Source organism: Callionymus lyra, chromosome 17, assembly GCF_982586985.1.
Source record: "Callionymus lyra chromosome 17, fCalLyr1.hap1.1, whole genome shotgun sequence".
NCBI classification, from domain to species: domain Eukaryota; kingdom Metazoa; phylum Chordata; class Actinopteri; order Syngnathiformes; family Callionymidae; genus Callionymus; species Callionymus lyra.
The window spans coordinates 20,542,526-20,567,770 of NC_141834.1; the positions used below are offsets into that span (position 1 = coordinate 20,542,526).

At 42.7% G+C, this 25,245-nt stretch overlaps 2 protein-coding genes across 5 annotated transcripts in view; one reads left to right on the plus strand and one right to left on the minus strand.

Annotated features, from left to right (window-relative positions):
- Positions 1–11,120, plus strand: part of LOC148062967 (Schwann cell myelin protein-like) — a 21,125-nt gene extending 10,005 nt beyond the window's left edge. For all 3 annotated transcript variants that reach the window (XM_087812992.1, XM_087812990.1, XM_087812991.1), the window contains 7 exons: positions 7,727–8,011; positions 8,869–9,120; positions 9,191–9,448; positions 9,506–9,590; positions 10,555–10,647; positions 10,723–10,792; positions 10,851–11,120. In XM_087812992.1, the coding sequence (XP_087669118.1) occupies positions 7,777–8,011; positions 8,869–9,120; positions 9,191–9,448; positions 9,506–9,590; positions 10,555–10,647; positions 10,723–10,792; positions 10,851–10,895 (1,038 nt within the window). In that variant the 5' untranslated portion in view covers positions 7,727–7,776 and the 3' untranslated portion in view covers positions 10,896–11,120. The remainder of the gene's footprint in view (positions 1–7,726; positions 8,012–8,868; positions 9,121–9,190; positions 9,449–9,505; positions 9,591–10,554; positions 10,648–10,722; positions 10,793–10,850) is intronic.
- A 595-nt stretch (positions 11,121–11,715) lies between these two features.
- Positions 11,716–24,649, minus strand: LOC148062969 (uncharacterized). Of its 2 annotated transcripts, XM_087813007.1 has the most exons (8): positions 24,527–24,649; positions 24,365–24,465; positions 24,097–24,277; positions 22,620–22,652; positions 22,468–22,561; positions 22,354–22,413; positions 12,187–12,256; positions 11,716–12,118 (listed from the first exon to the last, which is right to left on the minus strand). In XM_087813007.1, the coding sequence occupies exons 1-8, from the start codon at positions 24,582–24,584 to the stop codon at positions 12,047–12,049; spliced, it is 669 nt and encodes a 222-aa protein (XP_087669133.1). In that variant the 5' UTR covers positions 24,585–24,649; the 3' UTR covers positions 11,716–12,046. The 2 variants fall into 2 exon arrangements, with proteins under 2 accessions (XP_087669133.1, XP_087669132.1); XM_087813006.1 differs by having other exon boundaries at positions 24,097–24,465.
- Positions 24,650–25,245: the final 596 nt, after the last annotated feature.

Here is a 25,245-nt window from a genome sequence, read left to right on the forward strand (position 1 = left end):
TCAGGCCTATGCCAGTGGGGTCTGGAGCAGTCCGGTGCTCAGACACATAAACTGGCTAGAGCTGAAGGCAATTCACAATGTCCTGCTTCACCTCTCTCCCCAACTGTCACAGTCCAACGTCCTAGTATTTTCAGACAGCTCCACCGCCATGGCGTACGTAAATCGCCAAGGTGGAGTCAGATCCCCAGCCCTTCTGTGTGTGGCAAGGAAGATTTGGCTGTGGGCGGACTGTCACCTGCTTTCGCTCAGAGCCCAGCACGTCCCGGGCGAGCTGAATGCAGTAGCGGACAGACTGTCGAGGGGGGCCGTCCAGGACGAATGGGGTCTGTCCGAGGCAGTGGCAAGCGAGATCTGGTCTCGATTCGGTCACCCGGTTGCAGACCTCTTCGCCAGCAAGGAGAACTTCAAATGCCCTCTTTGTTTCTCCCTCAGGGCTTCGGACCGCCCCCCACTAGGCGTGGACGCTTTAGCCCATTCGAGGTGGCCGGTCGGTCTGCTGTTCGCCTTCCCTCCTCCGCGGCTCCTTCTCCCCCTGATTCGGAGGACGAGGCGGGGGGGGCTGAGGTTAATTCTAGTGGCACCAGACTCCCCGGGGGCGCTCTGGTTCCCAGAGCTGGTGCGCATGGCGGTCGGGGCCCCGTGGGCCATCCCTTGGGGCCCCGCTGCCCTGTGTCAGGCGGGGGGGACACTGACAGCGCCCCCGGTGCTGGGCCGGCCTCTCAAGGTGTGGCTCCTGCACGGGACGAGCTGATCGGGACCCTGGACCCGGACGTTCTCCACACGCTGGAGAACGCCCGGGCCCCATCAACACGTAGGCTTTATGCCTCAAAGTGGGGGATATTCTCCCGCTGGTGTTCAGACAGGTCCTTGGACCCCAGCTCTTGTTTGGTCTCCGCTATCCTGTCTTTCCTGCAACATTTGCTGGATAACGGGCGGACTGTGGCGACACTGAGAGTGTTCGCATCAGCCATAGCGACGAGGCATGTCGGTTTTGAGGGTGCTTCGGTTCGCGCCCACCCTTTGGTGGCGCGTTTCCTGCGGGGTGCCTGCAGGCTTCGACCTCCTGCAAGGCCTTCCAGCCCTCAGTGGGATCTCCAGTTGGTACTGGACTCTCTCACAGGGCCGACCTTCGAGCCTCTTGACCAAGTCCCATTGGATATCTTGTCTTTCAAGGTATCGCTCCTTCTGGCACTAACAACCACGAAGAGAGCAAGTGAGCTTTGTGCCCTCTCCATTAGCCCTGAGTGTCTTTCCTTTGGCGTCGAGGAGTCTTCGGTGTCTTTGCGTCCTAACCCAGCGTTCCGCCCGAAGATTCTGAGTTCCTTGTTCCGGGCGACGACCTTCACGCTGCGGGCCTTTCACCCGCCGCCTCACTCGGACCCGGGTCAGGAGCGTCTCCACCTGTTGTGTCCAGTGAGGGCGTTGGCCTGTTACTTGCGGCGGGTGGCCGAGTTTAGGCGCTCTGATGCCCTTTTTGTCTGCCACGGTAGATGCCGGCGGGGAGAGGCTCTCTCCCCCCAGAGGTTCTCTCATTGGGTGAGATCGGCCATTATCCGTGCCTACCGAGCAGCGGGTGGATCCGCTCCTAGCGGTCTGAGGGCACATTCCACCCGTGGCGTGGCAGCCTCAGTGGCTCTTTTGCGGGGTGTGGCAGCAGAGGATATCTGCTCTGCTGCCTCTTGGGCGTCCACGTCTACCTTCGCTAAGGCCTATCTCCTCGACGTAACGGCGGGATCAGTAGCTCATACTGTCTTGAGTGCTGTTGTGCCCCCCTCAGGGCCCACGGCTCAAGTGGGATTGGACCCTGGGCCGGCGGGGCCCTAGTGATGCTGCTCCAGGAGCGGCGTCCAGCTGGGGGTACATTTATCCCGTCAGGCTTCGCCTTTTGGGTAAACCCATAGCGAAGCCGTTGGAGGGCGGAGCACCAATGAAGCAGAACCCCTGAGTTATCTATTATAACCTCAGGTTCTGCGAGTTGGTGCGAAGCCCTCCAACCTCGTCGCCCAGCGGCCGCCCTTCTCGCTGAGTTTTCAGTTGGAGAAAGTGCGGCGGGTGCTGCCCGCCTTTATAGGAAGGTACTGCCCCCTGCTGGGTGGCGAGTTCATTAAGCTTTCTCAGAGACGAGGCGGTGCCTCGGGGTAAACCCATAGCGAAGCCGTTGGAGGGCTTCGCACCAACTCGCAGAACCTGAGGTTATAATAGATAACTCAGGGGTTTTGGGTTATGTTGTTTTAAGGGATTGTTGTTGTTGTTGTTTTTTTTTTTTGTTTTTTTGTTCTGTGTTTGGGATCCATGCCTGGTCCGCCATCAGTACGCATTTCCTGTCTTTCAAGCATTATGCATAACTTTCTTCAGACATGATAGCATCTAACAGTACAGTGGAAACTATGGGTGATTTAAAATTTTGCAGCTGGAATTGCAAAGGCCTCAACAATCCCATCAAGCGCAGTAAGGTGCTACACCATCTTAAACATCTAGGAGCCCAAATTGTCTATTTACAAGAGACTCATCTTAAAAATTCAGACCAAAGAAAGCTGAAGTGCAGTTGGATTGGTCAGAGTTATCAGTCTTCATTCCACGGCAAGTCCAGGGGAGTGGCTATTCTGTGGCACAAATCAGTCCCCTTTGAATGCACAAGAACAATAACGGATCCAAATGGGCGTTATCTCATTGTTGTTGGGAAACTGTGCCACACTCCAGTCATGCTCATCAATGTATGGTCCAAACTGGGATGACGAGGGCTTCTTTAAATCCTTATTCTCTAATTTACCAGACATATCCTCGCACCTCCCTATATTTGGAGGAGACTTTAATTGCTGGCTAGACCAAAAACTTGATCGCTCTTCTAGTCGAAGTTGTTTACCCTCACGTTCGGCCAAAATTATCCAAATGTTTAAGGAGCAATTTTCAGTAATTGACCCTTGGCGATATCAAAATCCCACCGCTAAAGCCTATTCATTCTTCTCAAATGTCCACCACACTTTCACCCGTATAGATTATTTTCTTGTTGACAACCGATTTCTGCCTGAGATAAAATCCACCACATATGAAGCAATTGTTATTTCAGATCATGCTCCGGTCACTATGACAGTAAATTTTGTAGATATGAATAACAGCCGCACTCCATGGCGCTTTAACAACCGTCTTTTGTCAAATGACGACTTTGTTAACTCTATATCAAAACAAATAGATTTCTTTCTTAGTGTCAACAAGACCCCGGGAGTGTCAGCTTCACTGCTATGGGAAACTCTCAAGGCCTATATTAGAGGTGAAATAATGTCATACACTAACTACGAGAGAAGATTAAAAAACACTAAAATTAAAGAATTAACGAAACGCATCAGTCAGCTTGACTTGATCTACGCATCCTCCCCGTCACCTGACCTCTATAAGGAGCCTTTCCCTAAAAACTGAATTTTAACTATTATCCACAGACCAAGCGACTGAGATGTTATTAAAATCTAAATTCAACTATTACGAGCATGGTGATAAGGCCAGTAAATTATTAGCATATCAGTTACGACAGATTTCAGCCTCACGACAAATAACTCAAATTAAAACACCTTCTGGAATAGCAACTGATCATAAAAAGATAAACGATGAGTTCAGAGACTTCTACAAAAATCTGTACAAGTCAGAGAATAAGGCAGACATTTCAGATTTTGAAAGTTTTTTCAGATCACTTGATATTCCTTTTGTACCCCCAGAACTAGTTAAAAACATGGACTCAAGCATCACTAAAGAAGAGCTTTCCACTGCAGCCAGTTCCATGCAATGTGGAAAATGCCCAGGACCGGATGGTTACTCATTAGAATTTTATAAGAAATTTTTACACAAATTAGCTCCAACCTTGGTCGACATGTTTAACGAATCATACGAGTCACTTAAACTACCCCAAACTCTTACACAGGCCTCTATTTCCCTCATTCTGAAAAAGAACAGAGACCCTCTGTCATGTGCTTCTTACCGCCCCATCAGCCTCTTGAATGTTGACTTTAAACTATTATCCAAACTTCTAGCTTTACGTCTTGAATCGTCACTCCCGGTAATTATTTCTCCTGATCAAACAGGCTTCATTAAAAATAGACAATCTTTTTTTAACTTGAGAAGGTTAGTCAACATAATCTATACCTCATCCAGTCACATTACTGCTGAAGCTGTTATATCTCTTGACGCAGAAAAAGCCTTTGACCGGGTAGAGTGGCCATACCTTTTTTACACTCTTGACAGATTTGGATACAGCAAGAGATTTATTAACTGGATTAGATTGTTGTACTCCTCACCTCAAGCCTCTGTACGTACAAACAACAATAATTCAGAACACTTTTCGCTCTTCAGATCCACCAGACAAGGATGCCCTTTAAGTCCACTGCTGTTTGCTATTGCAGTTGAACCTCTGGCTGTAGCCCTACGTTCTAATCCTAAAATCACTGGCATAACAAGAAATGGCGTGGAGCACAAAGTCTCACTTTATGCAGATGACCTCTTATTATACATTTCTAACTTATGCACGACGGTGCCGGAAACACTCAGGGTCCTTGAAACATTCAGCTTTGTATCAGGCTATAAGATAAATGTAAATAAAAGTGAATTATTTCCAGTTAACACCTTAGCAACTCAATATCAATTACATAGTTTACCCTTTAAAGTAGCACATGAAAGTTTTGTTTATCTAGGAATTACAATTACACGCAAATATCAAGGATTGTTCAAGGCAAACTTTCAGCCCTGCTTGGAACGGATGCAAAAGGATTTTGAGCGCTGGTCACTACTACCTCTTAATCTTGCTGCAAGAGTAAATTCTGTTAAAATGAACATTTTACCCAAATTCTCATATCTCTTTCAATCCATACCAGTATTTCTCCCACAGGTTTTTTTTTCGAAAAATAGACACATCAATTTTGGAATTTATTTGGAATAAAAAGAACCCAAGGATACGTAAAGAACTGTTGCAAAGGTCAAAGTCACATGGAGGATTGGCTTTACCCAATCTGAAACACTATTATTGGGCCACAAACATCCGTATTGTTGAGTACTGGATCAATTTTGAGGGGTCTCACAATCCCCCGTCTTGGATAGCTATGGAAGCTGCATCTTCCAAACCAGTTTCACTGTCTGCCCTGGCTCATTCTTCTGTTAACTGTCCCACTTATGCTCCTATTAAGAATGTTATAATCAAAAACACCTTAAAGATTTGGACTCAGTTTAAACGTCATTTCAATCTTCAGTCAATCCCCATCACTGCTCCCATAATTAGAAACCACATATTTGCCCCCTCATTAGTAGACGATGCATTCTTGACCTGGTCCAGATGTGGGATCAACACGTTTAAAGATCTATTCAAGGACAACACATTTGCGACCTTTGAAGAATTATCAGAATCACACTCTCTTCCTAAACAACACTTCTTCAGATATTTACAAATCCGTACTTTTGTCCAAAAAACATTTGATCAATTTCCAAATTTGCCTGAAAAAACTCCGTTGGATATATTTCTTTCACAAACTCCAGTGATGAAGAGCTTAATAACACATAACTATAATAGAATCCAAAATCTCACTTCGGGAGATCGGGGAGATCATTTCTGTGGACCAATGGGACGGAGTTCTGAAGCGTGTTCATACTTCAAGTATTTGTGCCAGACATGGACTGATCCAATGCAAGATTGTTCACCGCACACACTGGACTAAACTGAAACTCTCTAAAATATACGACCACGTTGATGCAGTTTGTGAGAAGTGTCATAATGGAACGGCTAACCATCTACACATGTTTTGGTCATGTCCCTCTCTGGCCATCTTTTGGGAAAACATCTTTAGGACATTGTCAGAGGTCACTGAGACCAATATAGAACCTAACACTTTAACTGCTTTATTTGGTATTTCTGATCTACCTCTAACCAAGCTCCAAAAAGATGTAGTAGCCTTTGCAACATTACTGGCCCGACGCCTCATCTTGTTGAGATGGAAATCACCAGCACCTCCATCACACACATCGTGGCTGAAAGAAGTTCTCAGCAACTTAAAATTGGAAAAAATACGCCACACTTTAAGAGGGTCCAGCACCAAATTTAAAAGGATGTGGGGACCTTTTCTGGTATATGCAAGGACAATGCACTTGACTGTCACTTCATGAACATCTTCCCTTTTATTTCTTGTTTATTTTAAATGCTTGTTTAGATTGATAATGTTATTATCTATGTGGGGTGGGGTGTGTGTATGTGCGGACCAGGCATGTTTTGTTTTGTTTGTGTTTTTTTCTTTTTATATATATATATATATATTTTTTTTTTTAATTTTTGTTTTAATTTTATTTTTATTTACTTTTTTTTTATTTTTTATTTCTTTTGTTATGCTGCCTTTTATTTATTTATTTTGTCTTAGTTCTTCTTACCTTTTCTGTTAATTATACAAGAATGTATCTTTTCATTTTTATTTTATTTTTATGAATATACTGTATATGTTTGAGTGCGTGTGGATATATATGTATACTTTTATTTGTACAGCGGCAAAAATGTTATTTCCCTTCTTTCTTCTTTCATATTTTTTATTTTCTTTTATTATTATCTATTTTCTATGTATCATTCCATTTAAGCTGTTGAGCTGTACTTATTGTTTTATGTAAAAAACCAATAAACAAATATCTTAAAAAAAAAAAAATGTTTAGCCAAATGGTACAGATGCAAGTAGGGAGCATTTGGGTTGGAAGTGGAAGTTTTGACCCTTATGAAGGCAACTGATGTTGTGTACTTGTGTCTTTAATGGACATGGATCATCTCCCCAATGAGCTGGACATATCAAGGTTGAAACAGTATTTACTTCTCTATCACTTCTACTACTGGTATCTGAAAAAACAACTGGCTAAGTATAATTCCCTAAAAATATCCAACTTGCCCAACTTGATATTGAATTCACAGCTGAACGTTTGGTTTCATTTCTTCAGAAACATGTTTTAGGGAAACGATGCTTCTCAGAACAAAACGGCTCAAACGCAGAGTAGCCTCTGACACGCTGCCCCTGGATGTCCTTATTGACCTGACCCAGTTTCTTAGGGAGTTTCAAATGGTCAAAAACCTGGATAGAACACTTGAATGTGATGAACAGTGAGAAACCAAACACAACACAGTCACTGGTCCCAAAGCATTAGTTGAGTCAACGTTCAAGACTAATGTCTAGATGCTCTTCTTGGGCCCCGCTCAAAATGTTTTCCTTCAAACTAGTAACTTTGTGTTGAAAAAAACACTTTGTGGGACTATCTCAGAGAAAACAAGTCCAGGTCTCCAACAGATTAAGAGTTGCAGTGAATTGGGGTTTTTTATTCGCATAACTTTACTTTTTGCCTCATTGGTGCTGGAAGGTTTAGGGACCCCAGAACCCTAAACCTTCACGCTTTTTCTCTCGAAATGGTGTCCCCCAAGTGTACATATCGGGTCCTATTTTATTTACTAGTCATATCAATATCTTTTGTCAAAACAGACACAAATGTAACGTTATGCAGATGACACTGTTTGCTACTTGTGGAAGAGCTTCTGAATCTCAACGGGATTCTTCCTGGTTAAGTAAAGGTTCTCTAGAATAGTGTCTGATAGAGTGTCTGGGGTTCTACGATGATCCGTCTCCGGCCCTCCTGATGCTTCACTAGAGTCGCACTGTAATCCTACTGCTGACGCACACAAGGAAAGCAACTGAACACAACGCTGTCTAATCTCATGAAACATGTCTTCAAGGTCAACTGACCCCGATCAGCTTCACCCTGGAAGACGTGGACAACAGAACGATGGCGGCTTCCTGTTCCGTGTCTCACTCGTGTCCCTCCTTCCCGCCGGTCTTCAACTGGAGCCTCCCGGGACTTCAGCGCTCGTACCCTCACCAGCTGGACAACGGTCAGTGGACATTAGCGTCCACGTTGACCTTTCACCCCACCCACGCCGAGCACAAGAAGCAGCTGCAGTGCACCGTGACGTACAGAGGAGGGCAGCAGCAGCACGCTTCCAGACTCCTTCAGGTTAAATGTAGGTCAAAAATATACGTATATGTCATCTATTAACGTATTTTGATCTAATTTGATCTCCAGCTCATGTCAAGTCTTTTATGGTTTTAAAATAAATACCCATAATTCAACAAGTAGAATAAGTTAAATCATAATCGTTTCTCTATTAAACATTTCTTTGAACACAAATTTTGTGATTATAAAAACTAAAAAAACTTAAAAAAAAAAAAAAATCTTCTAAAAATGATCAATTATACAATATATTGAAATAATATTTAAACAATTGCATTATATAATGACTGTATACGGCCATTTAACATTTAAAATGTATCATTATTATAATTTAATATATTATTATTGTATTTGTAAAAATAATGAATGTTATTGTATAAGTTTATATGTTTAATATATCTTTTGGCATCAGTGTTTTTTTTTAAATACCCATAATTCAACAAGAGTAATAAATAAAAACATTAAAAAAATTGTTTCTCTAACGCAAAGTATGTTAAAAAGACAAATCTTTAACAATAAAAACATCTTTAAAAAAAAGAAAATCAAATTTTTTTAGTGTGTTTTTATCATTATTATAATTTTTGTTATATTGTTATTATCATGATCTGTCGATGCTGAAGCTAAATATACTGCATTGTTCTTGTAACGTTCATGCTCAGGCGACCGAGTGAGTCACGTCGAGTCACGGTCTGGAATCAAAAGCTTCTGCCTCCAATAAAGACTCAGGATGAGGAACTGAGAGCAGAAATAGAACACAAATCCTCTTTTTTTTCTCTCCTTCTGTTTGTCCAGCTGCTGCAGATATAATATATATAATAATATCATTAACAAGGTTTCAAGGGTTACCATAGATCTTTGGTTTTCCAGACGCTCCGGTGAAGGTGTTGGTGGAACATCCGTCGAGCGTGAGGGAAGGAGAGTCGGCGACGATGACCTGCAGCTGCGACTCCAACCCTCCGGCCGACGTCTTCCACTGGTACGACCGCGCCGGACACTTCCTGTCCAGCGGCAGCAACTTCACGATGCCCAACACCTCCCGTCACGCCGGGGCCTTCTTCTGCAGGGCCTTCAACTTCCTCGGGAGCCGGGACTCCAGCAGCGTGAAGCTCAACGTGTCGTGTAGGCGAAGAGCGAAGAGACGAGATAAAACGAAAAGGTCAAAAAGGTTTTTTTTTTTTTTTTTCCACAGATCCTCCGGTCGTCAAACCCGTGTCCTCGTGCTTCGTCCACCAAGGCAAGGTGACGTGCACCTGCGTGGTGGAGTCCAGCCCGCCCAGCTCCGTCCACCTCCTCGTGTCCGGAGAACGCGTCCCCAGCGTGGTCCAGAGACACGGGGACATCACCATGGCGACCCTGGACACGGTTCTGGGATCGGCCGTTTCCGTTTCCTGTCAGGCCGAGAACGCGATGGGTCGGAGCGCCCTGGACCTGCGGCCGCTGGAGAACAGTAAGAAGACGCGAGTGAGTTTCAACGAGTGAGGGTTGATGAACTTTTCACCGTCAGGAAAGATGAAGACGACGTTCATCATCTGCTTCATCGCAGCCGCCGCCATCTTCGTTGTCGTCTTCACAGTGTTGCTGAGGAGTTGGTGAGTTGTTTTTATTTATTTAACGTATCTTTGTTTTCAGTTTTCAATTATTTTCTTTTATCTCATATTTCTTTTGTTTTTTTTAGATTCGACCTTTTTTTCCCCACATTTTAATGTGTTTCTCCTTTTTTCAGATCCTAACTTTTTTGTTTTGAATATCAATGTCTTGTTTTTTCTCATGTTCGTTTCTTTGTTCTTTTTTTACATTTAATTGCTTGGTTCTTTTTTCTGATATTTTATTTTTTTCAGATTCTAACGGTTTTTATTATATTCCTTTTTGTTTTTCAGATCCTAACTTTTTTCTTTCTTTTTTTTTTTTTTACATTTTAATGTGTTATTTCTCAACCTCAACTTAATTCAACTTTAATTAAAAAGCTGTGTTTATTTCAAATTAAGTTTTTTCACAAGAAATGTATTTATTCTTTCATTTAAAAACAGGTTTTCAGCTTTTTTTTCTCAATTAAATCCTTAGTTTCAGTTTTTCAGATTCCAAATGTTTTAGTTTTTTCCAGATTTAAATATTTTTTCCCCCAAAATAATTCTATGGTTGTTAGTTTTTTTTCTTACTCGAAACAAATGCGTGTATTTTTGGATTGTTCGATACCTTTTTCTCAGAGTGAACAATATTTTTTGAGGAATTTTTAACTTTTTTTTTTTCAAATTTAAAATGAATTTTTATCAATGTTTTTTTCTTTTTTTTTAAATTAAAATCTACTTTTTGGGATTCTTTAATAAATAATAAATAATAAATAATAAATAATAAATAATAAATAATAGTAAATTTGCCCATTAATTTCTTTAAAAAAAAACTACTACGTAAAATAGTAAATTTGCCCATTAATTTGTTTTAAAAACTACTACGTCAAACTTTAACAAACTCCTCTGAACCTACGATTGACATTTAAAAAGAAAAGAGTTTAAAAAATGTCCAGTTTGTGTTCGACTCGTGTCTTTTCTGTTCCAGTCTCAGGAGATCTGCGAACACGCCTCCCTCTCGGCTGAGTGACCTGCTGGCACAGAAGCCGGCGACCTTTGACCCCGCCTGTTCTTCAACAAGGTGTGTGTCTGTGTGTGTGTGTGTGTGTGTGTGTGTGTGTGTGTCACGCTCAAAACCATCCCCTCGTTCTTGCAGCAGCAGCAAAGGCGAGGACGCCTGCGAGCCGAGGGCCTGCAGCGAACACGTCTACGGGAACACGGAGCAGGTATCACCGGGTTCTGATCATCTGTGTCGGATCTTCTCAAAACTCTGGTTCTGTTCAGACGAGACCTGATGATGAAGATGATGGAATATACGCCAACGTGTAGAAGATCCACGAGGATCGTGACGAGTCGAGTCCAACACGACGTGACCTTTGTTTGATTGACAGCCTTTATTTCGATTGTTTAATAAAAGTTTTGATGATTTTATTTTTATTTTAATGCCGCTTTTTATGCATCAAATCCACTAATGTGTCTTAAAATCTTGTGTCGAACAAAAACACGTTTTCAAGTCACTGTTGAAGCTTCAATAAAAAAAATTTATTTGTTGAATTTCCTGGAAATAGAAACTCGAACTTTAATCGAAGGATTGTTGAACTGAAACTTTACTCCCTTTTTTTTCCCATCTAGTCAACAGGAAGAGAAATATGCTGACACGGATGAGAGGAATTGAAACCTCAAGTTAACCCCACACTGTAACGAATAAGTACTTTTTATCATCATAAATTAATGATTCACGTCATTTTTCATTTCATCTCAAACTAGTGTATCATAGTATGAACAGGTGTAGTTGCAGGGGATGATCAATAGAGGGCAGCAAACGTCGCGCCACGGATTACATTTGAAATTATAATCCTTAAATTATCATCATATAATCAAGGAAATGTAACTTTATTTAAGTAAAGAAATACATCTTGAAGGAATGTAGTGGCGATGGATCTACAAAAGAACGCAACGAAAATGTTTTATTATTATTATTATTTGATTCAAAAAACGTTTAATTAATTGATATTAATCGATCAATAAATTCACAAATTGAATATTGGAAATAAAACTCATCATAAATGAAAAAGATTAACGTTTATTTAGTATTTGTTGTATATAGCAGAAACTCAATTTATTCAATGTATAAAAGTGCACTTTTAAATAAAGGAAACAAATGTTTTTTTAATATAAATATAGAAGGAATACAGATTAAGGCGGTTGAGTGTAGTTCCAAGAAATGAACGATAGGGGGCGAAACGATCCAATAGAGAGGGTTCGTTAGATAATATTGTTTTGAAATCCAAAATAAAGATGACTCTAGAAAACAACTAAAAGCAGAAGAAAACATCCGCAGAAGCCACTTCTCTCAGAAGTTGATCAATTAAACCACAATGATCACAACTTCCGCTTAAACAGTTATTAAAGCAACATGTTTTTCAAACTTGTAATTAAATGTAATTAAAAATGTAATATGATTAAACATTGTATCTGGATTAAACATAATTCACATTTGCGTAAATGTTTTCTGCGACTTCCGCCCTGTGTGTCACGTGACTCGCCTCGATCTGGAAAGAAAAGCGAGTAAATTGTTGTTATTATTATCTTTTAAACTCGATCGAAGTGGATACTTTACACCAAAGTTGACGTAAATCGGTTCTTCACACTTCTTCACTGCAGGCATTTCTTTATCCAACGTTGAGATTCTACAAACGACAAAAACAGCTTTTATTTGACTAAAAATAAAAGATGATATGATTGTATTTGTACCTAACATTTTTTTTTAATTAACAAACAAATATGACACGAAACAAATGTGACACAAATCTGTTGTGCTGTGTCTCAAATCGCATACTACTCTTAGTATACTAGAAGTTAGTATGCATCAGTTTAGTGTACGTACTAGCTAGTACGCAAATTCTCCACACATAGTATTGCTGTGTCTCAAATCGCATACTACTCTTAGTATACTAGAAGTTAGTATGCATCAGTTTAGTGTACGTACTAACTAGTACGCAAATTCTCCACAGATAGTATTGCTGTGTCTCAAATCGCATACTACTTTTAGTATACTAGAAGTTAGTATGCATCAGTTTAGTGTACGTACTAACTAGTACGCAAATTCTCCACAGATAGTATTGCTGTGTCTCAAATCGCATACTACTCTTAGTATACTAGAAATTAGTATGCATCAGTTTAGTGTACGTACTAACTAGTACGCAAATTCTACACAGATAGTATTGCTGTGTCTCAAATCGCATACTACTCTTAGTATACTAGAAGTTAGTATGCATCAGTTTAGTGTACGTACTAGCTAGTACGCAAATTCTCCACACATAGTATTGCTGTGTCTCAAATCGCATACTACTCTTAGTATACTAGAAGTTAGTATGCATCAGTTTAGTGTACGTACTAACTAGTACGCAAATTCTCCACAGATAGTATTGCTGTGTCTCAAATCGCATACTACTTTTAGTATACTAGAAGTTAGTATGCATCAGTTTAGTGTACGTACTAACTAGTACGCAAATTCTCCACAGATAGTATTGCTGTGTCTCAAATCGCATACTACTCTTAGTATACTAGAAGTTAGTATGCATCAGTTTAGTGTACGTACTAACTAGTACGCAAATTCTCCACAGATAGTATTGCTGTGTCTCAAATCGCATACTACTTTTAGCATACTAGAAGTTAGTATGCATCAGTTTAGTGTACGTACTAACTAGTACGCAAATTCTCCACAGATAGTATTGCTGTGTCTCAAATCGCATACTACTCTTAGTATACTAGAAGTTAGTATGCATCAGTTTAGTGTACGTACTAACTAGTACGCAAATTCTACACAGATAGTATTGCTGTGTCTCAAATCGCATACTACTCTTAGTATGCTAGAAGTTAGTATGCATCAGTTTAGTGTACGTACTAACTAGTACGCAAATTCTCCACAGATAGTATTGCTGTGTCTCAAATCGCATACTACTCTTAGTATGCTAGAAGTTAGTATGCATCAGTTTAGTGTACGTACTAACTAGTACGCAAATTCTCCACAGATAGTATGTCTCAAATCAAACACTGCTGCTACACACTAACAGGAAATCACATGACAGCTTTTTCTTCTACTACTATTTAACGATGTTTCAAGCAGCTGTTTGAACGCTATCGCCACCTGCTGGCAGCACGTTTTGCAAGTTTGGAAAAAGAAATAAAGAAAAAATATTAGAATCTAAATAATCGCGAGATATTTAAGCTGGTATCAGCAGTGAAGACGTGTCATCGTTCTAATGCTGCTGAAAATGCACCTGTAAGTATATGAATATACTGTATATGCATTTATATATGACGTAACTTCCGTTTAAAACGTCACTAAGATGGCGGCTGTTTAGTGTCTTTAGTGTCCATCGAACCATGCTCAGTTTTGTGGGCGTGTTAGTACGCCAATTTAGTGTGCATGGCGCACTCAATTTCGCATACTAAGAATTGAGACGCACTAACGCACTAAAAATACTAACTTTGAGTACGCTAGTATGCGATTTGAGACACAGCATTGTTGGTTTCCTGTTTTATTTTGGTCGTTTACTTCCTGTCTTTGTCCGTTACTCGTTATCCACGTCATCATCAGGCGTGTTGAACGATCGCAAACTTTTACTTTGTGATATTTCTGTTCAAATTCTTTTTGTTGTGGCTTCACCTGCAGAGTCTTGTCTCCACTTTCTTAGGGTTTACTTTTCATATTTGTTCGAACTGAACGCATCATATAAACAACAAAGAAAACAACAACAAACTTTTATTTTTACTTACTCATACTTTCCCGATTTCCGACATTTTCACAATTACGTATTTATTGTTGTTTTCCGACTCAAATTCGTTTGTAATCATTTTTTTCTTTTAGTTCAATTCTCTTTTCTTAGAACAATGTGATTTAACCTTTTTCTTTTTTTACTATACTTTTTTTTTTTTTTTTAAACTTACAATTTGTTTGTGTTTCTGAATTCAAAACGGGTTTATTTTAATTTTATAGATAGATAGATATATCTATATATATACAATCACCAGGATTTCGCAGGATTTTATTGTTCATTCAACTGTGGAGTATGTAACAACTGCTGCCACCTAGCGGCCGGACGTTGAATTGCAACACAAATATGATCAAACTGTCTACTGACGTTGATTTTATTTTTTTTATATCATAAAAGAACTAATATATATCGTTTTATTTAATTTAATTTGAAAAAAAAAATTCAGTTTCAAGCTTAAACGTCACATTTTAAAAAGAAAGCAGTTTTTTCCAGATACTAACAAATAATATGTTTGTTTTTGTTCTGCTAAAATGTTTTTAGGGGGGTTAGATTCAAAATATCTTTGTTTTTACGACTATTAATTATTTTGTTGTGTTTTTTTTCTGACTTAAAATATGTTGTTTTTTTCCAGACGTGATGAGTAAAAACTTCTTTTTTTTTTAAATATCTATTTTTGGATATTATGTACAAGATCAAGTTTTTTTATTGTCAAATAAACATTTATCAATAATAATAATATCAATTATTTCAGTCTTAAGTCTTAAACTGCAAATAAATAGCAAATAGATACGTTGTAACCTATTTTATAATCTTCATTTCTATTTCGTCCCTACTGATCGCCAGAGGCGGTGCTTCAAGCACTGACTGTATCCATCTTGCGCATGCGCAGTTCGAGTTTAATACCAACAAAGTCACCTGTGACCCCTGATGACCCCAGAAGGGGTATATCTTCCGGTGACATCAGAGGATCTGTTCCTTTTCATCTTCTCGCTGCACAAGTAGCATGTCACCGAGCTAGCTCAAGGACTAGCTCTTTCGTTGCTAGTAGTCACGCGACTTCTGTCGGAGCTGCGAAACATTCGCCCTCCAGAGACTTCAACAAACTTTTGACGCGGAGAAGTTGTAGCGGCTCGCCTTTGGAAACTTCCGAGAGATCGTCTTCGTTTGGCCAGTACCAATTTCTCGGTGTTCGCTCCCTCTTCCAACATTTGTACTGCTGCCTTTTCAGCTACTGAAGTGGATTCTTTTATATTTGTTGGTGACGACTGCGTATTCGCTTCCTCTCCCAGCATTTGTGCTACTTCTATCGCATGTGTAACACTCGTTGGTGAAGGCTGTGTTTCCGCTCCCGCTCCCAGCGTTTGTAATAATTCTCTCATATGTGTAAACACTCGTTGGTGAAGGCTGTGTTTTCGCACCCGCTCCCAGCGTTTGTAAAACTTCTCTCATATGTGTAAACACTCGTTGGTGAAGGCTGTGTTTTCGCACCCGCTCCCAGCGTTTGTAATACTTCTCTCATATGTGTAAACACTCGTTGGTGAAGGCTGTGCTTTCGCTCCTGCTCCCAGCGTTTGTTGTTTTTTCTCTGTGTGGCCTTTCGCCCGTTGCTAATATGCTTGGCGGCCACTCCTGCTCAGTCTGTATGGCTTCTCTGCAGCCTGAAGATGGCCATGATATGTGTTCCTCATGCCTTGGTCTCGAGCATCTGAGGGAAGGTCTTTCAGAAGATCCCTGTATGAACTGCAGCTTCATGCCCCGGGGAATAAGGGCTGCCAGTCTTGCTGAGGTAGAGCAACTGTTGGGCCTTGTTTCGTTGCCTGAGCAGTTAACCTCAGCTCAGCGGCAGACTCCAGCTCAATCCCGCCGATCTAAACGGCGGGCCGCTGAGACTAGAGGCCCCACTTCTAGGAAGAAGGTTAGAGAGGCCGGACTTGCTTCCAAGGTGGACCAATTAACGGAGGAAGTTGATAAAATGAGATTCTTCTTCCTGGCCTTCAAGTCTGGGACTGGTGAAAGAGAGTTGGGTGATCCTGCTCCTCCTCCAGCCATCTTGGAACCGGAGGAAGATGTAATCTCCATGGCAGCTTCAGCGACGGAGTTCGCCGAATATGGAGAGGAGGTGGTACCACAGGGTGTAGCCTCCCACACCTCTGCGGCGGGCTCCCGTTCTCCAGCCCACAGCTCTACTGCTGGTTCTGAAGACGGCTCTATGGGGGCCATCATTCGTACGGCCCTGGCCCGCCTGCAGTTGGGGGCGACATAGCTCAGATGGTAGAGTGGTTGCCTGCAGTCCAAAAGGTTGCAGGTTCAATCCCAGCTCCAGACAAGCTTGTGTCGTTGTGTCCCTGAGCAAGACACTTTACCCTGATTGCTCCTGATGGTAGACTTGGCGCAAGTGTGCAGCCTACTCCCATCAGTGTGTGTGAATGGCTGTAAAAAGCACTACCGAATTTCCCCTCGCGGGACTAATAAGGTATTCTAATTTTCAGACGCGGATCAGCTCCCGTCAACTTTACTGTGCCTCCATCTAACGAATATTTGAGGGAGTTGCATGCATGCTGGAGGGACTCTAGAGCCCTCTCTCGTGCAAACTTAGACGCCCGGACCCTGGCAGCCATGCAGGATGCACCCAAGTTTGGGTTGGGCCGCATACCAGCGGTTGAGCCGGCAATAGCTGCGTTAATTGTTTCACCTGATGAGGCTCTGAGACCGGATGTGAGGTGTCCTCGTCCCCAGTGTCGGGTGACGGATGACCTGCTCTCCAAAACCCATGACGCAGCGGCACGCATGGGACGCATAGGTAATTCTATGTCCCACCTGATGCTTGCTTTATCAGCATCTATACAGGAGACCCCACTGGATGCTTTCGTCCATAATTTCAGCGACGCTTCCCTGCAGGCATTCGCGCTGATGTTTAGAGAGCTGGGGCGGTTGATGTCTACTCTTGTCCAGGCTCGCCGCCAGGTTTGGCTGGCACAATCACCTCTGACAGAGGCATGCAGGAGAACCCTCCGCAGTGTTCCAGTGGAACTGGGGGAACTGTTTGGACCTGCAGCGCTAGAGGCACTTGAGCGAACTGTCCAAGCCAGACAAACTCAACAGCAGCTGTCCGGGCTTTGCAGGAGTGTGCCTCCTCCGGGCAGACCTAGGAGATCTTCAGCTTCCCCCCAGCGCTCTCATCCACAGGCTTACCCCAGAGGCTACCTCAGGTCTCAGCGCCCACGTCCACAGCCTGCTCAGCAGGCGGCGCAGCCTTTTCGAGCCCCTGAGCGGCTGCCCTCTAGGCAACCTCAGGCCCCACATACTGTCCGTCGTACCCCCAGAGCCTTTCGAGGCTGGGGGACCCGGCGCTGAGGCATTGGGGTCGGCCGTCGGCTGTTTTTCCCAACAGCAGCTCAGCTATTGGGCTGCTTCCACCCGGGACCCTTGGGTGCTCTCCACCTTGACCAACGGGTACAAACTTCAGTTCCGACGCCGGCCCCCAACCATTGGCCGGGTCAAGATGACCATCATACGCGACCCGGCAAAAGCCCAAACCCTCACCCAGGAGTTGTCCGTCCTCCTGGACAAGGGTGCAATCGAGCAGATAGATCCCCTGTTACAACCAGGAGGGGTCTACTCGACTTACTTTCTGGTTACAAAGAAAGATGGCGGACTCCGCCCTATCCTCGACTTGAGGGGACTCAACAAGTTCCTGAAGGTCTTGAGATTCCACATGCTCAGCCCTGCAGAGGTTCTGCGCACTGTCTCCAGGCAGGAGTGGTTTACTTCAATAGACCTGAAGGATGCTTACTTTCATGTGCCCATAGCACAACACCACAGACATTTCCTGAGGTTCGCCTTTCAGGGACGTCATTTTCAGTTCAGGGTGCTCCCTCTCCCTTTCGCCGCGGGTATTTACCAGGGTTGTGATGGCAGCCCTTTCGCCCCTGCAGTCGCAGGGCATGAAGATCCTGCCCTACCTAGACGATTGGCTCATCTGTGCGTCGTCCCGGTCTCGGGCGACCCTGGACACCACAAGCCTCCTTTCCCATGTGTCTCGACTTGGTCTCAGGGTGAACTCTACAAAGAGTTGCCTAGTTCCCTCACAGAGCACAATTTTTCTCGGGATGACTCTCGATACAGTCTCAATGAAGGCCTGGCCTTCACCACAGCGGGTGGACGACATCCTCCGCCTCCTTCCCCTCTTTTGCAGGGGCACGTGGTTGCATTACGTGGAGTTCCTACGACTCCTAGGCAAACTGACGGCTGCCGCCACCGTGGTACCTTTGGGGCTGTTGTCGCTACGACCCCTTCAGAGGTGGCTGAACAACTTTCATTTGGATGTCAGGTGGCACCGGCACAGGAGACTCAAGGTCTCACACCGTTGCCTCCTTGCTCTGGCTCCGTGGAGAGAGAGAGGTTTTCTCCTCCAAGGTGTGCAGATGGGTTTGGTTGCATTCCGCCGAGAGGCCATCACAACAGACGCCTCCCTCTCAGGGTGGGGTGCAGTGTGGCAAAACCGTACAGCCCAGGGGCTGTGGTCTGCTCGAGACTGCTTGGAGCACATCAATGTTCTAGAGCTACGAGCTGTGTATATGGCCCTGCAGTACTTTCTTCCCTTCCTGAGAGGGCGACATGTGCTTGTGCGGTCAGACAATGTGTCGACCGTATCACATATAAACCACCAGGGGGGCATCAGGTCTGCACAGCTGTTGCAAGCATCCCGGGACCTCCTGCTGTGGGCGGCTCCACGCCTGGCCAGCCTAAGAGCAATGTATTTGCCCGGGGACCGGAATCAGGTTTCAGACCTGCTCTCTCGGTGCAAGCCCCCATCGGGGGAGTGGCGGCTTCATCCAGAGGTGGTGCTCAATATCTGGGACACCTTCGGCAGAGCAGAGATAGATCTGTTTGCCACAAAGGAGTCGACCCATTGCCCCCTCTGGTTCTCCCTGAAAGAGGAAAGCAGTCCTCTGGGCCAGGATGCTCTTGCGCACGACTGGCCAGAAGGTCTCCTCTATGCTTTTCCCCCAATCCCTCTGATATTCTTAACACTACAGAGGGTCCTCCAGCAGGGTCACAGGCTACTGTTGGTAGCCCCCTTCTGGCCAGGAAGAACATGGTTTCCACTGCTGCGCAGGCTCTGCCGCAGCTCACCATGGCGCCTCCCCGACAGGAAGGATCTCCTGTCTCAGCTAGAGGGCCAGATTTGGCATCCCGACCCTCTTCGCCTGCAACTATGGATCTGGCCGCTGCAGGGCCCAACCCGCTTCTGACGCAGTGTTCAGATGCTGTCTGCGACACTATACTAAACGCCAGGGCGCCTTCTACACGGCTGCAGTATGCAAATAGGTGGCAACTGTTTACTGCATGGTGTTCAGACAGGGGTGAGGACCCTGTGCACTGTTCAGTCCCAAATATTCTGGAGTTCCTCCAGTCACTATTGGACAGTGGCCGGTCTCCTGCTACACTGAGAGTATACGCGGCAGCCATTTCCTCTCCACATGTTCGGTAGATGATAACACAGTGGGGTCCCACAGACTGGTGTCCCTCTTTCTAAAGGGCGCGTGGCGATTACGCCCCCCACGCACACAGCGTGCCCCAGCATGGGATTTGCACCTGGTGCTCGATGCTTTGTGTCTGCCTCCCTTTGAACCCCTGGCTCAGGCAGAGCTGAAGTGGGTTTCTGCTAAGACTGTCTTTCTCCTTGCCATTGCTTCAGCGAAGCGTGTTGGGGAACTACATGCCCTGTCTGTGAGTGAGTCATGTCTGCGGTGGAGCTCAGGCGGCTCAGGGGTTACCCTCTGGCCAAATATGGCTTTTCTCCCAAAGGTTCTGTCATTATCGAACCTCAACCGTCACATTCAAGTGGCACAATTTATTCCCCCGGAAGGGGAAGACAGGTTGGGACTGCTGTGCCCTGTGCGGGCTCTAAGAACCTATGTAGCTGCAACCGCAAGTATAAGACGGTCGGACCAGCTCTTCATTTGCTATGGTGGCCCTAGGAAAGGCTGTGCTCTTTCCAAACAGCGACTGTCTCACTGGATTGTGGATGTTATTACCCACGCATATAAAGGAAGTTGTCACCCCCTGCCATCCGGGGTGAGGTGCCACTCTACCAGAGCGATGTCTACGTCATGGGCAGCCCTACGCGGGGTACCCCTGGAGGACATCTGTGAGGCAGCATCATGGGCCTCACCAAGCACTTTTTTCAGGTTCTATCGGGTGAACGTCGCCACTCCTCATCCATTAGGTGTGGTCCTGTTGCCCGACTCGGTTCCTTCCCCTCAATGAGGTATGTACTGGGATTCTTTGTGACCTTGTTGTTATGGGTCATCCAGTGCTTGAAGCACCGCCTCTGGCAGTCAGTAGGGACGAAATAGAACGAAAGTTACGTATGTAACTACGGTTCTATGAGTCCCGGATGACCGCCAGAGCGTTCTGTCACTCAGAATCCTTGTGTTTTCGCGAGAAGATTCTGCAGGAACAGATCCTCTGATGTCACCGGAAGATATACCCCTTCCGGGGTCATCAGGGGTCACAGGTGACTTTGTTGGTATTAAACTCGAACTGCGCATGCGCAAGATGGATAAATTCAGTGCTTGAAGCACCGCCTCTGGCGGTCAGTAGGGACTCATAGAATCGTAGTTACATACGTAACTTTAGTTTTAGTTAAAATGTGATTTTATTTTATTGTTTTCTAACAGAAAACAGAAACAAATGATGAAAAAAAAACATTTTCTTAACGGTCTTCATTTCTAAAGGTCGAACTTTTTATGGATCAAGATATGGATTTTATTTTACTATATATTTTTCTTTTCTTTTTTTTTAAACTCGTTTGATCAACATCGTCCCGATACTTACTTGAGTGACTGAGGACGAGAGGATACAGTGAGTACAGCAGCTTTTAAAGCTGACGTTTGGACATATTTTGGTTTGAAAACAAATGAAAGTAGTTACGACTGAGGACGAGAGGATACAGTGAGTCCAGCAGCTTTTAAAGCTGACGTTTGGACATATTTTGGTTTGAAAACAAATGAAAGTAGTAACAACTGAGGACGAGAGGATACAGTGAGTCCAGCAGCTTTTAAAGCTTATGTTTGGACATATTTTGGTTTGAAAACAAATGAAATCAGTTACGACTGAGGACGAGAGGATACAGTGAGTCCAGCAGCTTTTAAAGCTGACGTTTGGACATATTTTGGTTTGAAAACAAATGAAAGTAGTAACAACTGAGGACGAGAGGATACAGTGAGTCCAGCAGCTTTTAATGCTGATGTTTGGACATATTTTGGTTTGAAAACAAATTAAATCAGTTACGACTGAGGACGAGAGGATACAGTGAGTCCAGCAGCTTTTAATGCTGATGTTTGGACATATTTTGGTTTGAAAACAAATTAAATCAGTTACGACTGAGGACGAGAGGATACAGTGAGTCCAGCAGCTTTTAAAGCTGACGTTTGGACATATTTTGCTTTGAAAACAAATGAAAGCTGTAACGACTGAGGACGAGAGGATACAGTGAGTCCAGCAGCTTTTAATGCTGATGTTTGGACATATTTTGGTTTGAAAACAAATGAAAATAGTAACAACTGAGGACGAGAGGATACAGTGAGTCCAGCAGCTTTTAATGCTGATGTTTGGACATATTTTGGTGTGAAAACAAATGAAAGCAGTAACGACTGAGGACGAGAGGATACAGTGAGTCCAGCAGCTTTTAAAGCTGATGTTTGGACATATTTTGGTTTGAAAACAAATGAAAGCTGTAACGACTGAGGACGAGAGGATACAGTGAGTCCAGCAGCTTTCAAAGCTGATGTTTGGACATATTTTGGTTTGAAAACAAATGACAGAAGTTACGACTTCATCAAGAGTCTGTAAATATTGCTCGACAAGCTCATCTTATAAGTCAAAGATACATTTCTGGCATCGCTAATGAAGATACAAAGTATCAGGAATGATTCTAGAAAAGTTAAAAGACGTCACTGTTGCTGAAGTACAATGATCAACGTGGTCCCGATACTTACTTCACCTCCATGTTCGTGTTGTTGCCGTCAGGACCTGAAGACTCCCTGAGGTGCGGGAACCTGACGACGACATTTGATCAAGTCTACAAATAAAGAAAACTTTATTGACATCACCTTCTGCGTCGGGAGCAGACGAGGAAGGCGGCGGCGGCGGCGATGAGGAGCAGAAGCACCAGAAGTGGAACCAAGATGACGACGTAATTGGGAACTGAAGACGATAACGAGTCTCAGGATCAGAGAGAAGTCGAGGTTGAAGGTGAAAATACCTTCAGTGGTTGCTGGTGTGAGTCCTGGACCGCCTGTGAAGAAACAACACAATCATTGATGCTTTTTGTTGTTGTTGCTTCTGCTGCATCTGGACACAAACTAGTTTCCTATTTACTTTTATATATTATATACTACAAGAAATATACATATATTTATAAAATAAAGAATATAATTGAAATAAAAAAATGCGTGTGTGTGTGTATATATATATATATATATATATACAATATAGTATTTGTTTTTTTATGTTTTTTCTTACAAACATAATTTAAATATCACAATATTAAACCTTTAACCTTCTCACTCTAGACCTTTTTTTTTCAAGTTTTCCTTCGATTTTTAACACGAAATTAGTTGTTATTGATAAACTTAAATATTGCCTTTTTTCACTCAGCATACGGAAATATGTATATATATATATATAAATATATATATATATATATATATATATATATATATATATATATTTATATATAGTCATCGCCATGAATTCACAGGATTTTATCGTTCTTTCAACTGTTGAGGACGTAACAACTGGAACAGAAGTTGAATTGCAACACAAAAATGAACAAACTCAGAGTCAACTGTTAGATGTTGATTTTATTTATTATTTTTTTAAATCATAAAAGAACTAATATATTTCAATTAGGATTTTTGAGGACGAGAGGATACAGTGAGTCCAGCAGCTTTTAAAGCTGACGTTTGGACATATTTTGGCTTGAAAACAAATGACAGAAGTTACGACTGAGGACGAGAGGATACAGTGAGTCCAGCAGCTTTTAAAGCTGACATTTGGACATATTTTGGCTTGAAAACAAATGACAGAAGTTACGACTGAGGACGAGAGGATACAGTGAGTCCAGCAGCTTTTAAAGCTGACGTTTGGACATATTTTGGCTTGAAAACAAATGACAGAAGTTACGACTGAGGACGAGAGGATACAGTGAGTCCAGCAGCTTTTAAAGCTGATGTTTGGACATATTTTGGTTTGAAAACAATGACAGAAGTTACGATTTTGTCAAGAGTCTGTAAAATATTGCTCGACAAGCTCATCTTATAAGTCAAAGACATCGAGATACATTTCTGTATCAAGTATCTTATATTCAAGTATATTCAAGTATCAGGAAGTGATTCTAAAAAAGTTAAAAGACGTCACTATTGTTGAAGTACAATCGATGTGAGACCGACCACAGATATATACTAGCGAAGTACATCAGTACCACGAGAACATATGGTTGAATTCAACATTTAAAACGTGGAAACTTTGAATATTTATTTTAAATTAAATAGTTTTAAGCATTATTTTCCTGTTCAATTATTCATATATTTAAATGTTACATTTTTTGTCATAATTGTCTGCTGACACTATTCTACCAACATTTTATAATGAATTAAAAAAGACTTTGAATTAGAAGATATTGAATTTACAACATTTATTTACATTAAATTCAGGAGTCCGTGACGCTGGATTCTCACCTGAGACGGAGATGGTGACGAACTGATCCCAGAAGCTGAAGGAGTTCTGTGCGGTGAGGACTCGTAGGTAAATGCGAGGCTCACTCTCCGAGATGTTCCTGATCTTCAGCGAGCAGTCGTTCCTGTTGGCCTGGTTCCCCGGCAGGCTGGTCCTCCCTCGGTACCTGTCGACCACCAGGGACTGGTTCGGGTGGAACACGAAAGCGTTCAGATCACTGTCGCCCGTCTTCACCGCACTTCTCTTGGAGTTCTTCCAGAGAACCCGTACGTCGGTGCTGAGGGGCGGGAAGGTGAAGGTGCAGGGGACCATCACGTCGGAGCCCGGCGAGGCCTGGAGGCGCCGGGTCACGTTGATGGACCAGGAGCTGCCTGAGTCAACACACGTCGTTTTAAGAACCTACAACCATCTCAGATACTTCACCGCACTCACCTTCTGAACCTGAGACCAGGACCAGGACCAGGGCCAGGGCCAGGCTGATGGACCTCATTTGGATTTCTTTTAAATATATATCAAGACCTTCTCTTCTCACTTTGACACCAACTTTGGGTGTGTTTCCTGTTGCTTGAGAACGTGTTAATTTCTAAAGAAAAGAAGGAAGTTACACAAAGTAACAAGAATGACTCGTCGTCATAAACTTATTGCATCTTTGAATCCACAAGAACTTCCATCTTAGCGTTTTAATATTTCATTGTTAAAATTAAATTATAATTAAGGTAAGGTAAGGTAAGGTAAAACTTTATTGATGTGTATTAATTATGTATATATATATTTTTTAAACTAAGTTGAATAAAAAAAAGAAAAAAAAAGTATTTCTTCTGTTAGAATTATTGTAATAATTTAATATTTGAATTGTATTTGTTTCAAATCAGACCTTGTTAAAGTGCGGTCCGGGGTCACATGACTAAATATATATTGTTTTATTAATCCTGAGAGTAACTATTGCTCCTTATAAAGGTTGAAGTGATGTAAATTTAAATATTTTTTTTTTTTTTAAAAAAGGTGATTTTATATCAGATTAAAACAAAAGTATTAATTTAACGTGACTATTTTAATTGATAGTACTAATATAATTGTTAGGTAAAAATATAATATTGAATGGTTGAATTTAATATTTTAAATGCGGAAACTTTTAAATTATTTATTGAAAA

What these genes read in the sequence shown, in the direction of transcription:
- LOC148062969 (XM_087813006.1), bottom strand. Translation starts at nt 24,584, where the DNA reads ATGAGGTCCATCAGCCTGGCCCTGGCCCTGGTCCTGGTCCTGGTCTCA. An exon ending in CGTCACCATCTCCGTCTCAG is followed by an intron (nt 22,653 to 24,096) that starts GTGAGAATCCAG and finishes GTTTCTTCACAG; the next exon opens with GCGGTCCAGGACTCACACCA. An exon ending in AACACGAACATGGAGGTGAA is followed by an intron (nt 12,257 to 22,353) that starts GTAAGTATCGGG and finishes TGTCGTTTGTAG; the next exon opens with AATCTCAACGTTGGATAAAG.